General features: G+C 43.6%; 2 protein-coding genes and 1 pseudogene across 2 annotated transcripts; 1 reads left to right on the top strand and 2 right to left on the bottom strand.

The window, feature by feature from the left end:
- Positions 1 to 959, top strand: part of LOC119352889 — a 2,592-nt pseudogene extending 1,633 nt beyond the window's left edge.
- Positions 960 to 1,934: 975 nt separating this feature from the next.
- Positions 1,935 to 5,099, bottom strand: LOC119357466 (protein MRG1-like). The gene is made up of 6 exons (XM_037624406.1): positions 4,968 to 5,099; positions 4,363 to 4,416; positions 4,159 to 4,172; positions 2,712 to 2,866; positions 2,267 to 2,305; positions 1,935 to 2,122 (listed from the first exon to the last, which is right to left on the bottom strand). Exons 1-6 carry the CDS (start codon positions 5,097 to 5,099, stop codon positions 2,004 to 2,006), a joined length of 513 nt encoding a protein of 170 aa, XP_037480303.1. The 3' UTR covers positions 1,935 to 2,003.
- A 3,938-nt stretch (positions 5,100 to 9,037) lies between these two features.
- On the bottom strand, positions 9,038 to 13,350 carry LOC119352887 (formin-like protein 18). The gene is made up of 8 exons (XM_037619477.1): positions 13,049 to 13,350; positions 11,944 to 12,502; positions 11,502 to 11,861; positions 10,829 to 11,300; positions 10,511 to 10,704; positions 9,998 to 10,233; positions 9,236 to 9,918; positions 9,038 to 9,191 (listed from the first exon to the last, which is right to left on the bottom strand). Exons 1-8 carry the CDS (start codon positions 13,223 to 13,225, stop codon positions 9,038 to 9,040), a joined length of 2,835 nt encoding a protein of 944 aa, XP_037475374.1. The 5' UTR covers positions 13,226 to 13,350.
- Positions 13,351 to 14,567: the final 1,217 nt, after the last annotated feature.

Here is a 14,567-nt window from a genome sequence, read left to right as displayed (position 1 = left end):
TGGCACGAACCGGGACTAAAGGTCTCAACCCCATTAGCACCGGTTCGTGTCTCAAACCGAGACTAAAGGTCTAATCTTTATTCCCGGTTTGAGGCACGAACCGGGACTAAAGGGCATCGCACCCTTTAGTCCCGGTTTGAGGCACAAACCGGGACTAAAGGGCACAGGTGAACCGGGACTAATGCCTTAGCCGCACGAACCGGGACCAATGCTCACATTAGTCCCGGTTCGTGACTGAACCTGGACTAATGTGAATATTGGCCCGGAACCATAGCCCTGTTTTCTACTCCCTCCGTTCTTGTATGTAGTGCGCCTTATTTTTCTAGCAAAATTCCACAATGTAGTGCGCAGTTGTAGTTTTGGACAAAAATACCCTTGGCTGGGCTGAGAGTGTGTGGCTGGGAAGTGTCCATTGTTGGACACATGCATGTGAGCAGACTGAGTGGAGGGCATCAGGGTTCACCGTACGCACGCCAGCACACTCCTTGGTATTGCAGCCCAGGCCAAACACGCACTATATAAAGGAACATAGGGAGTACTAGTGATTCATGAAGTCAATACCGATGGCACAAACTGAAAAGCATAAGTTATTTGCCGCATGTCAAGAATCGGTAAGGAAGGATGTGGAACGCGCATTTGGTGTGCTCCAGGCACGCTGGACCATTCTACGCCGTCCGGCACGTTTATATGAATGGGGCGATATCCACAATATTATGACAGCTTGCATCTTTCTACACAATATGATAGTCGAGGACAAAAAAGAAGAGGCGAGCAATATTGTTGATTTGAATGAGGAAGCAGGCTCATCTATTGCCTTTCCATCGATATTTGTTCACGGTGACATGCCTGTATTTGCCGAGGTACTGGAAAGAGATGCTAGAATCCGGGATCGTCCAACACATAGAGCTCTAAAAAATGATTTGATTGAGCATATTTGGAAAAAGTTTAGGGCGCGGTAGATTATTTCCGTGTCTTGATCCATGTAATGCTAAATATGTTTTATATATTTTAATATTATTATATTGGCACTTTATTATTTATCATGGATCAGTTCTATGTTGTGTTCACGTATTTGCACGGACAAGCAAAATGTTAGATTCGTACATGCTCTATGCCACACATAGATCACTACTATAGATCCCACAAAGCAATAAATGAGTATCTCTATGTTACCACACTTATGACACCACCCACTATGAAGGTAGTAACATAAAATAGTAACATATGCATGTACCCCCTATGTTACTACTCTAAATTACTCCTCACTATGACCAGCCTGATATTCAAATGCATCAAAATTACACACTGGAAGTACTGCGCTGTACTAGCATTTATAGTTCATGGTGCACACGACCGGAACGCTGTTTCCCGGAAGGTGGACTTGCCACGCCTTGCCGCGCGGCTGTACACATACGGCGTGCATACGCTTGCCACCCGATATACGGCAATTTCCACGGCTCACACCCTTTTCATTCAATGCCCTTCCCACCTGCAGATCTAGCCCAACCAACGGTCCAGATAATATTACCATATGCAAGTACGACCCATATCTCCGCTCTTGTTTTTTGACACATGGTAAATTAAGAAGGCTACTGTTTTGCATCCTACAAAATGATGGGTCCATTGAGTACTTGAGATCCTATAAACTATAGGGAGCCTAATAAAGTGCACAGACAATTGTTTGTCCCGCATATTATTGTTTAATAATTTGCCACACTACTTGATTACAAGACGGCAAGAGAATGCATCATGTATTGCACAGTAGTCATACTTTTTTTTTGTGAAATATCATCCTCGGTCAAGGAAATTTGAAGATATTTAGAAAGAAATAAACTAGCCTTCGGCCCACTGGACTTATGCAAATTATAAAATAAAGTAAACAATACATAAGTATTAGCATTTTGGAATAGAACAGAAGCGCAAAAGGAGATATGTTTAATATTAGTATTGTTTGTTCTGTATATGGATAATACGCAAGAATATGAACTTTATAGAAAATCAAATCAAATACTCCCATTTCTCCGACAAGTATTTCCGGATGGAGGCAGTATTTCACAATGTACATGTTTGGGAATGATAGCCACCTCAACGCCAAGCTGATTCTTGCGCTTCTTTCCCTTGACTGGAATTTCAATATAACAACTATATTAAAGTATGTATTATACAAATAAGTAGCTGGGAAAAATCTGAAAACAGATAAATGCACCAATAGGATAAAAGAAACAAATGACACAAGGAATTTTGTTAAAGAGAACAGCAGACTTACCAAGACCCTTAGTGTCCTCTTTATCGGCTTTTGCATCTGCTGAAAGCAAATATGAGAGCCAATCAGCCAAGAAGAAATTTCAACCAAAAAATATAAAGAAGGTCAAGATATGTGAACTTCCTAAATGCCCTATCAAAGTTCTGAAAGGCAGCTACCTAGCCTACCTAGGCTCCAAGAGACACCCTTACTAGAACCTAGCACCTTTTAGAACATTGTGCTCTATATTCATTACTGCATTAGTGCAGACATGTATAACGAGTGACATACTTATCTATCACGAAAAGTTATTTCAGCACCCGTCACAAAATCACTTCAACAATGGATTGCAACTTAACAATTTACTTCAAAAGAAGATATCCAGGATGGAATTTGAGATACATCAGTCAATCAGATGATCAAGATGTTCAGTTGCAAGATGATGCTACTACTGCAAAATGTCACTAACCATTAGAGCCTTCTGGGTTATGCTGTGCTGACCGTCCACCAATCTTGACGGTTTTATCCACTGACTGGTTTTTCAGCTCTAGTTGTTTGCGAACATTCTCCTCTGTCAACTTCAATAAACAATCACTTGCGACCCATTCATCACATCTATAACCACTGAAAACTGAATAAGTTGAAAAGAATGTGTACAACTGTACATGGAGGATTAGAACAGCAGGGATGGACAATTAATTAACTGCAGTAATGCTGACATGATTAAAATGACAGAAGCAAGCACTCAACAGGGATTCATGAAATGTTAATGGAATATAACTGTGTGCAACCATAAATGTGAAGATGAGATGCCTGTCAAAAAGATGGCCCTGCAAGTCAATTCTTTTTGGTTGTTCATATTAACAGCAGGTAGCAACTAACACAGGAACCCTCTTCCGCAAATGATCTATTTACCAAGCCACTCAAACAGCTGTATTAGCTCATTCAGATGTCCATATAAACAGAGGACAAACCACACACTTCGAAGCTGGCAAGTGCATGAAAGCAGAATTTTGATTGGCACAATTACTGAACCAATCCCTCCATCCTTCTGCTTTATTCATATTGCTGAATCCCATCCACCATCCACTCAAAACTCAGTCATACAAAGAACATGGAATCACTTAAGACTGCTGAGACATATCAATACCCTGTCTAAGCTGCCTTCATTACCACAATCTTCGAACTTCAGGAAATGAAATGCAAAGCTAAAAATAAAATGAGTCATAGAAACAAAGCAAAAACAAGAATGGGACCATTAGACATCCTTATGGGACACAATCCAGGGCCTTGATTGTGATAATGAGCAAATAAAGTACTCCCTCAGATCCATATTACTTGTCGCAGCTCAGTACAACCTTGTGCTCAAGTTGTACTAAAGCTGCGACAAGTCAAAATCAAGGCTTTTGAAATAATGTAATGTTACATAAAAAGAAGCAAATTATTTGAGACAAATATATCTGGCTAAACGAAAAGGCATTTGGTTTAGTCAATGCTAAGAAGTGAAAAGCCATGCATAATTTCATAACCCTCATGAAAACTAGGTGGTTGCTCAGTTTTCCATGATTCCAAAGATGGGCAGATACAGAAAACCAAAGAAGTCCAATTATTTCCAAGACACGGCACGGAATTTTATTTCTTGAGCTGAAATAAGAGGAGCAATAGTAAATCTGTGTTTAACTAAGTTTACAACATTTCCTTTGTAAAGAGTTGAACTTATAATGATAGAATGGCTACTGTATGTAATGATGATGTCAATTGCTTGACCAATAAGAACATCAGATACGGTACATTGCAACCAAAGAAGTACATATCTTACAAATATCACTGACGTATGCATCAATAGAAAGAACAGGAACAAAGTAATAAGAGAACATGGAAAGACTTATCTAACAGCCACTGTGGTACGCACTTACTTTTTATTCCAGCCCTGCAAAAAGGGAAGACACAAACTTAATAACAGCAGAAAAAAAAGGACCTACAAGGAAGAGCAGACACATATATAGAAATTATATCTTCCGACGTCTTAATACTAAGAGTGACCAATATTTTCAAGACAATGAGGAAACAATGCTTTCAGGCAATTATCATGTTTTACAATGGCGATTTGGGGGACTTACAAGATAATGGACGAAATACCGCCGCTCGCCCTCCCGATTTTCAGTTTTTTGAACCTATACAAAGCCAAAACAAAAAGTTGTCATCAGCAACATATTCAAACATGCATAAAAAATACCAGCAGAAAGTATGTACCGAGATATTCACAAACTCATGTCTATATGTGTGCTCTGAATAAAAATTTAGCGCCTACAGCAACAGCGCATAGGTAATCTTATTAATAAGAGCATAAAGACTTTCATTCTAGAAATTTAAAAAAAAAACCCAAAAAGCCTTTTCTATTTATCCGCTTTTGGTTGGCAACTTGTGCATGGGTTCATGGCAGAGCGGAGAAGAGTTGGTTTGCGTCCCCGAAAAATGGGAAGAGCGGTGTTATGTTTTTCTCTGAAAAAATAACTGTGTGTGTGTGCGCGCGCCATCTATGGCCTTGGATTACAAGTTGACAACTCCCTAAACCCTCGTCTACTCTGACGGCTCCGCCCCAAACCCTAGCCGCAGCCAGAAAAAATGGAACAAAGAAGCAGAAATAACCTCCGGGGAGCGGACGCGGCGGCGGGCGAACCCTAGACCGGAATGGGAGGTGGGGAGAGAGGGGGAAGGGGGGAACCTTGGCCTCGTAGAGGAGCGGGCCGTGGTAGGCGAGCACCTTCTCGCCCTCCGTGAAGGAGACCGAGGAGCCCTTGTCCTTGTCCTTCCCTCCGGCGCCACCGCCGCCGCTCGTGTTGGAGCTGCCCCCCATCGCGCTTGAGCAGGGCCGCACGCACGCACGCCGAGGAAGTCTGAGGGAGAAGAGGAAACCGACGGGCCGGGAAGGAGGAGTTGGGAAGGGCCTTGGGCCATGGCCCAAACAGAACGAGGTATCTCCCTCACTAGGCTCTCACACTTCCATTGGGGCTTCCCCTCAAAAAAATAAAAAACTTCCATTGGGGCTTTGGCACTTCCTTTTAAAAATGTAAAAATAAATAAAATAAAAGGTGGGATTTGACATTTTTGTTTTACAAAAAACTCAAAAAGACGGCAGGCCTTTGAGGCAATCATCTCTGAAAACAATGGATTGGAAATGATTGTCTGTGAAAATGTTTATCGGATCAAAGGATCACACGACAACAGAAGCAGATAATGATGTTGTGCACTGGAAAACATCTCCATTTAATATGTTCCACCGTACTAGTACATGACATATGTTTATTCTTCTTTGGTTAAGGAGACAAAAGCTGCTCCTACCCTTCGGAGAACTAGTATTACTCATGTTAGACGCTCTCAAAAATAGGGTTAGCAATTCTTTAGCTATTTTTGCTCGTACTGAAGGTAGAACAATGACTTGGTTAGGGTCTGGACCTCCAGCTGCGATTGAGATGAACAATGTTGATTGTAATCCTCATGTGATTGAGTAATACAAGTGTTTTACCCGCGATAACAAAACTTGTTGACAAGTTCTGTGCCCCATAGACTAAACTCCGAGCGCATGTCGCATGCAAGCGAACTTCATGTCCAGCATGTATTAATAAATATTCTTAAAATTTCTGAAAATAATTGAGTAAATTGAAACAATAAACATTTATCATGTGAGATTTTTTTCCTGTAGCTCATACTCGCAGCTCGAGAAACAAAAATAACAAATCATGTAACGGATAGTGTGTAATTCAAATTGGGCTACGAATCAGGCACGTTAGGGGAATTAACACTGGCCATGCTGAATGTGTTATTTTTCTTTCTCAAGCTGCGAGACGAAGTTGTTATTCATTTTTATTTTCATGTTAGATACACCTTATGTCCATAAGCTCATTATTTTCAGAATTTCTTTTAACTTGTAGCATCTCAATTTTAACGTTTGGTGCACCGGTCGCATACAAAGTCTGGGTGGGCAAGATAGGTTCTCAATAAACTGCTATGCTAGGTTGGAAATCATGTCGATTACAACATAACTACTAGCCAAACACTTTTATTAAAATGTATTAAAATAAATAAGTGAAAAGAAAGAAATAATGTACTAAAATAATACTAGGAAAAATACATTTATAATGTATAAAATAAATAATAGGAAAGATAATTTATAATGCATAGATAGAAAACAAATAACAACTGTAAAAGGGTAGGCCTAACAGGGAGAGGGGGCGGCAGTTCCTTCTCTACCAAGGCGAGTGCTAAGATTTTCCGTCTCACGGCTGCTCCACCAATTGCCCCAAAGTCCCACATTATGCCGCACCTAGGATGGCGTTCAACTTCTTTACATGTATGCAATGCTCTTGGTGACTAGTTTCCTTACCACGCCGCAATCCTCAATACTCTACTATTCTCTTTATTCAATTTATATATTTTAAAAAATTATAATTCAAAATTTTTAATGTGAAAAATGAAATTTTCACGTGTCAAAACTCCGCTTAAAGTTTTCTGAATTTCTTGATCAAAAATTACCATTTTCATCATTTTTAGCATCTGGAAGTATAGTTTTCAAATTTTATAGTTCGAACAAAACAATTTATTGTTAGTATTTTTTATTCTATTCTTTGCAAATCGTGTGCTTTTTATTCTATTTTGCAATTTATTTTAAGTTTGATTTCTCTTTGCATAGTTTCAGACATGTAGAATAAGAAGTAGAGATAAAAAAAAGTCACTTAGCATAAGTAACGAGGGGTGTCTCGTCTGAATTTTGTCCCTAGCAATATTTAAAATATTTAACATTTTTAAGTTCTAGATGATAAATACACCTGTTTGACAGAGTTCCTTTCTATAAAGACTCGTTTTCTCTTAACTAGATGAACTAGCCATCATATTGATCTTTCTCAAAAAAAAAAAAGCCATCATATTGATAGTTAAAATATCATCTACAAAATATTTGCACTAATTTGGGTGGGATGGATAGAACTAAGCTGAATAATTTGAACTATTTTCCTAGAATTATCTTGCATACTTTCAAGTACCCCAACTGATATAAACTTCAAGCTGAATTTTTGAAGATCAAGTTACCGACAACATTGTCTAACCATCTTACATTTCAAATCGGAAAACGTATGGCATCTAACATACAATTCAGCACCTTTCTTTGCCATGTTCCAATCTCAACGGGATGTTGTTATGTGAGCAGTCTCTGCAAGACATGTTTGATTTTTTTCCCGCAAAAAAAGAGACATGTTTGAATTTGTTTGGGTAATGTAAAGAATTTGTGGTGGCCTTATACTCACACTACTTGGAATCGGCATAGTATCTGAAACCACACTCTTCACAATAACACAAATCAACTCTCTTTTTCTAGGTTAGCCAATTAGTCAGGGTGTAAGTGTATTGTTGTGAACTTTGATTGCTTGAAGGTGATAAATGTTTATGTAGGATGGACGGTTCTTTTTGGGCCCATATGTGGCCATCTTCGACGCATACATAACATTGACGAATGTAGTAGCTAATACTCTTGCTAAGCGAGATCACTCTTCCGCTAAGAGAGTGCGGCTACTAGTGAACAATGTAGCAAGTAGAGAGTGCTGGTACTAGTGAAAAATGTGACAAGTTTAGATTGAATGTAAAGGCCGCCTGATAATAAGCTTGGTACAAGACACACTGTTGTAGCTCATTCTCGTGCGTCTCCATTACAAGAGCGTTGGATTGTTGCCAAGTACTCCATCTGTAAAGAAATATAAGAGCGTTTAGATCACTATCACTAAGTAGTGATCTAAACGCTCTTAGTGATCTAAATGCTCTTAAACGCTCTTAGTGATCTAAATGCTCTTATATTTCTTTATAGAGGGAGTAACTATCTGATCTCTTAGTACATAGTATATCTACTCTATAATTCTCTGGAAAGATATCCAACCCTTAGATATTCTTGTAATATCTCCTTGGTTCTCCCCTGCAAAAAAATATCTCCTTGGTTCTCTAGAACATTACAGCTAATTTATCGAGATTTGTAGAATACTCAAATTATGCATTGCTCATTTCTCAATGGCAGTTAATAAATCTGCAGAGTTTGCACTGGTGAAAAGCTGGACTTGAACTCGATCATACACAACTCCAGATAGTGCAAATCAATCTTACAAGAAAGCATGTATATAGGAAAAACATAATTTAGGTTTTTTTTTTTGCGGCAGTTGTCCGGTTGGAAACAGATAGTTGCTTACATAGCTGTATCTGGTCTCCTAGAGAATGACTATGGAATCAAAGATCTTCAGCAGTGAGTGTGTGATTTTTTGCTATGCAGAGGCCGGGTGTTACTCATTGTGTTTTGTATCCTCTTGATGCCACATTATGAGTCAATAAAAACACCCTTTATCGAAGAAAAAAGCAACGTGATTTTTTGACATGTGTGTATCTCATGCTGGAAAAGGGTGCAAAGCACCCTAGAAAAAAAAAGACACCCGGCCGCATGTATAATTAGTTGGCGAAGACTAAGTAAAAGTACAGAAGGTAAGATTACAAGCAGTCAATTGACCTGACCTACCATCCACATCCCCTTAACTACCCTACCTACGCTGGGATCTGGATCTCATCCCATCGCTCTAACAACAGTGTGATGTGAAATGCAGAATGATACATACATACAGACAGACAGACATATATACATACATAGCAGAGGTCAAGGCTGCTCCTCCATTCCTTCATGTGTATGCTGTTGCCATCCATGAGGTACTTACCTTGCCATGATCATGATTGATGTAGCTAGCCTAGAAAGCTAGGTGCTAGTCAGAATCAGAGCTGGAGCTGCTGTCCGGCTTTGCCCTCTGGCCTTGGATCGCGGGCTTGAGAGCTTGCCGAGGGTCGCGGAAGGATTGCTGTGACTGGGACGGCTGCTTGCCCCCTTTCGCCGGTGCTGCCGCTGCCGCCGGTTTCTTGTTGGCAGCGGCTGCTTTGGCGGCCAAAGCAGCCGCGTCTTTCACCTCCTTGCACACCTTCTCCAGTATCACCAGGAAGTCACGCACGACGACAAACAGGCGCAGGCCCTCGTCCTTCCCCTTGCTGCCGTGGAAGTAGTCCACGGTGGAGCGCACCATCAAGCGGAGCTTCTTCTCCTCCTCCAGCAGGCGGGTCACCTGCGCCTGGGAGTTCTCTACAAACTGGGCCAACTTGCGTTGGAACCCGCTCTCCTCCTCCAAGCTCTTAATGCCCGTGTTCAAGAACTCGTTCGCCTTCACCAGCCTGTGCCCGAGGCTCGCTACCTGTATGGTAAGCGCGTCCGCGTCGAGGATCGCTGCCTTGCGGACATTCTGGAGGTCGTCAGACAGGCCGGACACCACTTCGAGGCCAAGCTGCTTGTAGTGCTCCGTGTCGTCGCCGACATCCTCGGAGAGATCATCGGTGCCACCGCTCACGCTGGAGACGCTGCTGTTCTGCTCCTTGGCCGCCCGCACAGCACGGACACCCTCCGAGCGGACGATCTCCTGGACGACGAAATGCAGCAGCGTCGTCTTGCCATCGAGCCCCTTGACATCAGCCAGCTTCAGGAGGGTGTCCAGTTTGAACGCCTGTGCTCCCCCTCGAAAGGTGCCATCATTCATTCGGTTGCCAGTTTTAAGTACAGCCTCCAGTAGCTTCTTGAAAAGACGGCTGTGCCTAAGCTCGTCGCAGGCAACCTGATTGACTAGTAAATCTTAATTAGTGCATATATTGGTCAGTAGAATGAGGCATCTGCTAAATCTTAGCTTAATTTACCTCTAGGGTTTTGAATGACTGCTCCACACCTGTAGCTTCTTCCGTCAAACTGGCCATCAAAAGCAAAGTCTCCAAGCGCTGGAAAATGTATGGGATGTCAATGATGGTCTTCAAGAATTGCTCCGCTGGACCAAGTTGACTCATCTCTCCAGTGTAGAGCCGAAGCTTTAGCTCCTCATCACTGGTTGGGGTCCACCGTAGCAAGGTTGTTATCAAATCGGCTGGGAGATCATGCCCTGCATCCAATTACCAAAGGGAACAAACATGCCCAACTATTTATTGGTCCCAGCTTACCATAGAACAAAATTCAAGAGTTTATATCGTAAAGTGCAGTGCTTGACTCAAACAAAAGATCCATCCATGTATTTGTCACCTCCTCACCATGCATATGGAGCACAGTTCATGTATCGAAGAGATAGTCGATTTTAGAAAGGAGAACAAAACACAAACTGGGCACTGCAATGTGCTTGTGGAGGGCAACTTTTAAAGTAAAAACACAATGTGTCGCTTTACCTTCTGTAACTGCAGTATGCACGTCTTGAGCTGTAACACTGAGTGCCTTCAGTGATATTGATAAATTCTGTGCCTTTTTAGCATCTAGGATCCTAACGACTTGAGGAGCTTCCTTTGCTGGCTCTTTTTTGCTATCATTACTTTTGTCAACAGGTTTGCAACCAAAAAGAGACTCGATCATCTCCTCATTAAACCTACAAATGAATTAGTACGATTGAAGAGTTAATCGCAACAGCAAGTAAGAAGTAGAGTGAGATATAAAAAACAACATCAGCAGCATAAGAAGAAATAATAACAAGAGAGGACCGGCTCGCTTACTGGAAGGATCCTGCTTTAATTTGATCCCACACCATTGCTTGATCTGTTGCAGTAACTTTATCCCAGAAGAAGGGCTTCAACTTTGTTTTCGAAGAGTCTGCAACAGGAGCTGCAGCTCCTGGCTTCTTAAGCGGCGGAGGTCCTTTTCTTGGACCACCGGGCATTGCTGGTGGCGGAGGTCCCCCCGGTCCACCACCTTTTAGAGGTGGAGGTGGAGGTCCAGGTCCTGCTCCAGCCCTTGCACCAGGAGGTGCTGGTGGCCCTGGAGGAGGAGGCCCGCCCGGCTTTGGAGGTGGTGCGGGTGCACCTGGTGCAGGTGGTGGTGCGGGTGCACCTGGTGCAGGCGGTGGTGGTGCTGGTGCACCTGGTGCAGGCGGTGGTGGTGCGGGTGCACCTGGTGCAGGCGGTGGTGGTGCGGGTGCACCTGGTGCAGGCGGTGGTGGTGCCGGTGCACCTGGTGGCGGCGGTGGTGCTGGTGCACCTGGTGGCGGTGGTGGTGCTGGTGCACCTGGTGGTGGTGGTGGTGCTGCTGGTGCACCTGGTGCACCTGGTGGTGGTGGTGCTGGCGCTGGTGCACCTGGTGCACCTGGTGCATCTGGTGGTGGTGCTGGTGCACCTGATGCACCTGGTGGTGGTGCTGGTTCACCTGGTGCTGGTGCTGGTTCTGGTTCACCTGGTGGTGGTGCTGGTGCACCTGGAACTACAGGAGGAGGTGGTGGTGCTGGTGCACCTGGAAGTGGAGGAGGAGGTGGCGGAGCTGGACCTGCAGAAGAAACTGCAGCCTTCTCGGGTTTGGCCGTCGGCTGTCCAGCAATGGTCGTTACTTCGTACGAAGCAAATCTGCTGTGTCGCTCCATTAGTTCTTCCTTCATTGATGCTGCTCCTACTGACTTCAGTTTCGTGGCTGGTCTTTCAACATTCAACTTCATTACTGGTACTGTAAATTCAGACTGCTGTTTCTCAGATGCACTGTTTGACAATCCTCCCAGCCTACTGACATCGATCTGGGTGGCGGAATCCTTACGGGAAGAACCTGATGCACACAAAGGAATAAATACAAGTAAATGACATGTAACATAATGAATGGAAACTAAACAAAACTGAGCTAACACCACCTGTTAGTTCACCACCCCCCACTAGATCATACGGTGACGCTGGCTCTTCGTCACACATCCCACACAAGCTACCGACAAGGGCCACCAATGCTACACAAGCCACTGCACCAATGACAGCAGTGGATGAACCCGAGTCATCATCCTTGCGCTTCTTTCCCAAAGAAATTTTTATGCTGACGGCTAGCGGACGATCCTCTGCTTCGGAAGAGAAAAGACCCCTGATTGCTTCTTTTGCTGGCGGTGACAAAGAATAATGTGATGTTGAAGCTCCTTCAAGAAGATATCTTATTTTTGATGCAAAAGATAGTTTGAAATTATTGGAATGTGGCAATAAGCTTCCTGCCTCCTCCTCAGCATCTTCATCCTGTGTGTGCCCAGAGACATGTGGCAAAGGAAAATTATGCTTGCTTAAGCAGTCCAGAATAGTATCGGCAACTTCTGGAGACAAAGAAGTGCGCATTCCTTCCTTGGTGCTGAATGCAAGGGTGTGATGGGACTGGTTTTTAACATCATGAAGGATTATCCTATCTAGACTACAGTTCAGCCATAATTGTTCCACCTGAGTGTAATGCAATGTACGAGAAATAACAGTTAGTTAATATGTGGATATTGTACTTTAACTTACAACATGAATCATATAGTCAGCACTTGATGTTTCTTGAGAAGGCGGGTGTTTCTCATTTATAAAAAGGATATATAGCTAACATTCCTAGAAGTTGGCAAGGTACACATATAGAAGTAATTAACAATTAGATGGGGAAAAAAAACTACCAGGGTGAAAAGGTGTGATGGCAAAAACGTTACTAAGGAGAAAAAAAAATAGTAACAGGATGAGAGCGTGATGGTCATGGTGCTACTGATCAGTTCTTGTCATTTTCACCTGGCCTAATGCGCATAGACGAAAGACCTAAGACATTTCTAAAAAGCCTCGGAAACCTGGCATATACCAATGTAACAAACTTAAAAAGCCACAGCATTGCGCTTTTCTTACGAGAGCGCACGCTTAAGCACAATTAAGTGCAGTTAAGCCAGGCATTTTGCTATCGAGCCTAGGCGCGCCTTTTCTTAACTATGCAATGCAAGACATAATAACTCCAATTCTTACCAATTCATCACCTATTCGGCTCGGGGGAGGCGGCTGGGGAGGTGGCGGCGGCCAGAACAAGTTCTTCCTGATGGCGGCGACGAGCAGCAGCCCACCGCGGTCCGTTGGCGTGAGCAGCAGGAGGGAAATGAGGCATGCACTGAGGAGCCATTTCAATCTGCTCCTCGGCCACCTCATCCTATATATGATCTACTTGCTTGCCTAATCGACCCCTAATTCCTCGCCCAGCCGGCCATTGCTCCCCAGAGGGGATCGGCACCTCAAGAACACCGAAGGACCGAGCACCGATTTTTCCTCGCTCGATTCTCCTCCCCAAATCGCTGATCTTAGGACCAAAACTTGTGGAGGTGATTTGCCCAACCGAACTTGACAGGCTGATGCCCGCGCTAGGGGTTGCCACCTGTTGATGCTGGATCTGGGTGCCTCTGCATTCGGATTGAGACACGGAAAAGGGGAAGAAAATTAGAAACTTTTGGCGAGAAGAGGACGAGTCCAATAGTAATACTGATAAAAAAGATCCGAAAATCAAATGGGATCTGCGGTTCGTCGGTCGATCCATGCGGCGGGAGTGGAATTCGGATGGATGGGGGGAAGAAGAAGGGGGAGAGAGAGAGAGAGAAACCTCCGGTTGTCGGCGGCCCGGACCGAATCTCGCCGGAGGAAAACGATGAGCCGCCACCAATCCACCAGCCTGGGCACCGCATGATCCGGCGGACGGGAAACGAAAAAAAGATGAAAGGGGAGCAATCTCCCGTCCCTTGTTGCCTCATAGCGATCTATTTTTGGGGGAATGCTTTGGTGTGAGATGGGGGTGGAAGAAGAGAGGCCGCCCTTGAGGCTAGGAGGGGAGCAGCCCACACTCCGATTCTCGTGCGTTTGGCTCTCGAATGTAGGCACCGCCTGAATCACCACCAGATACGTTTCCCAAATATTACATGAAAATTGTACATTTTCTCCGAGCCTCGTAATGAGACTAACAAGCAGTATCACGCATGCCAACTAAACTTTTTTTAATGTGGCACACAATTAAATAAAAAAAAAGAGGGTGTGGTACCATATCGATACCGTGTCATATTAAATGTTGTACTACTTTGTGTCACGCATGCCAATTAATAAGGCAACCTAAAATACTAACTTATGATAGTACTATGCATTACGGAAGTAGCATCATACATTAGTATCATATGCATGATACTACTATATGATACTGCCCACCACGACCAGCCTAAGAACATCTACTGCCCCCAAGGTGCATCCACAAATAGTGACCAGGCACACCTAAAAAAAACATTTTCACAATCGGATACCTCAATTACAAAATCTCAAAACCATACATACATGCAATGTGAAACCTAATCTAAGCGAAACTTGTCTGGCTCCGCCGCGTCCATGTCCGTTGGCCGGCTATGCCCCTCGAAGTGATCCCCCGGTCGCCGGTCAGGTAGAGTAGGACATGGGACATGCACGAGCTTACGGGGCTCGAGGCGCCGCCGTCTCCCATGCCCTACTCTTCCTTGTC

This window comes from Triticum dicoccoides, chromosome 2A (genome assembly GCF_002162155.2).
Source record: "Triticum dicoccoides isolate Atlit2015 ecotype Zavitan chromosome 2A, WEW_v2.0, whole genome shotgun sequence".
NCBI lineage: Eukaryota > Viridiplantae > Streptophyta > Magnoliopsida > Poales > Poaceae > Triticum > Triticum dicoccoides.
The sequence above is the reverse complement of the archived record's forward strand: the minus strand, read 5'-3'. Positions and strand labels throughout refer to the sequence as shown.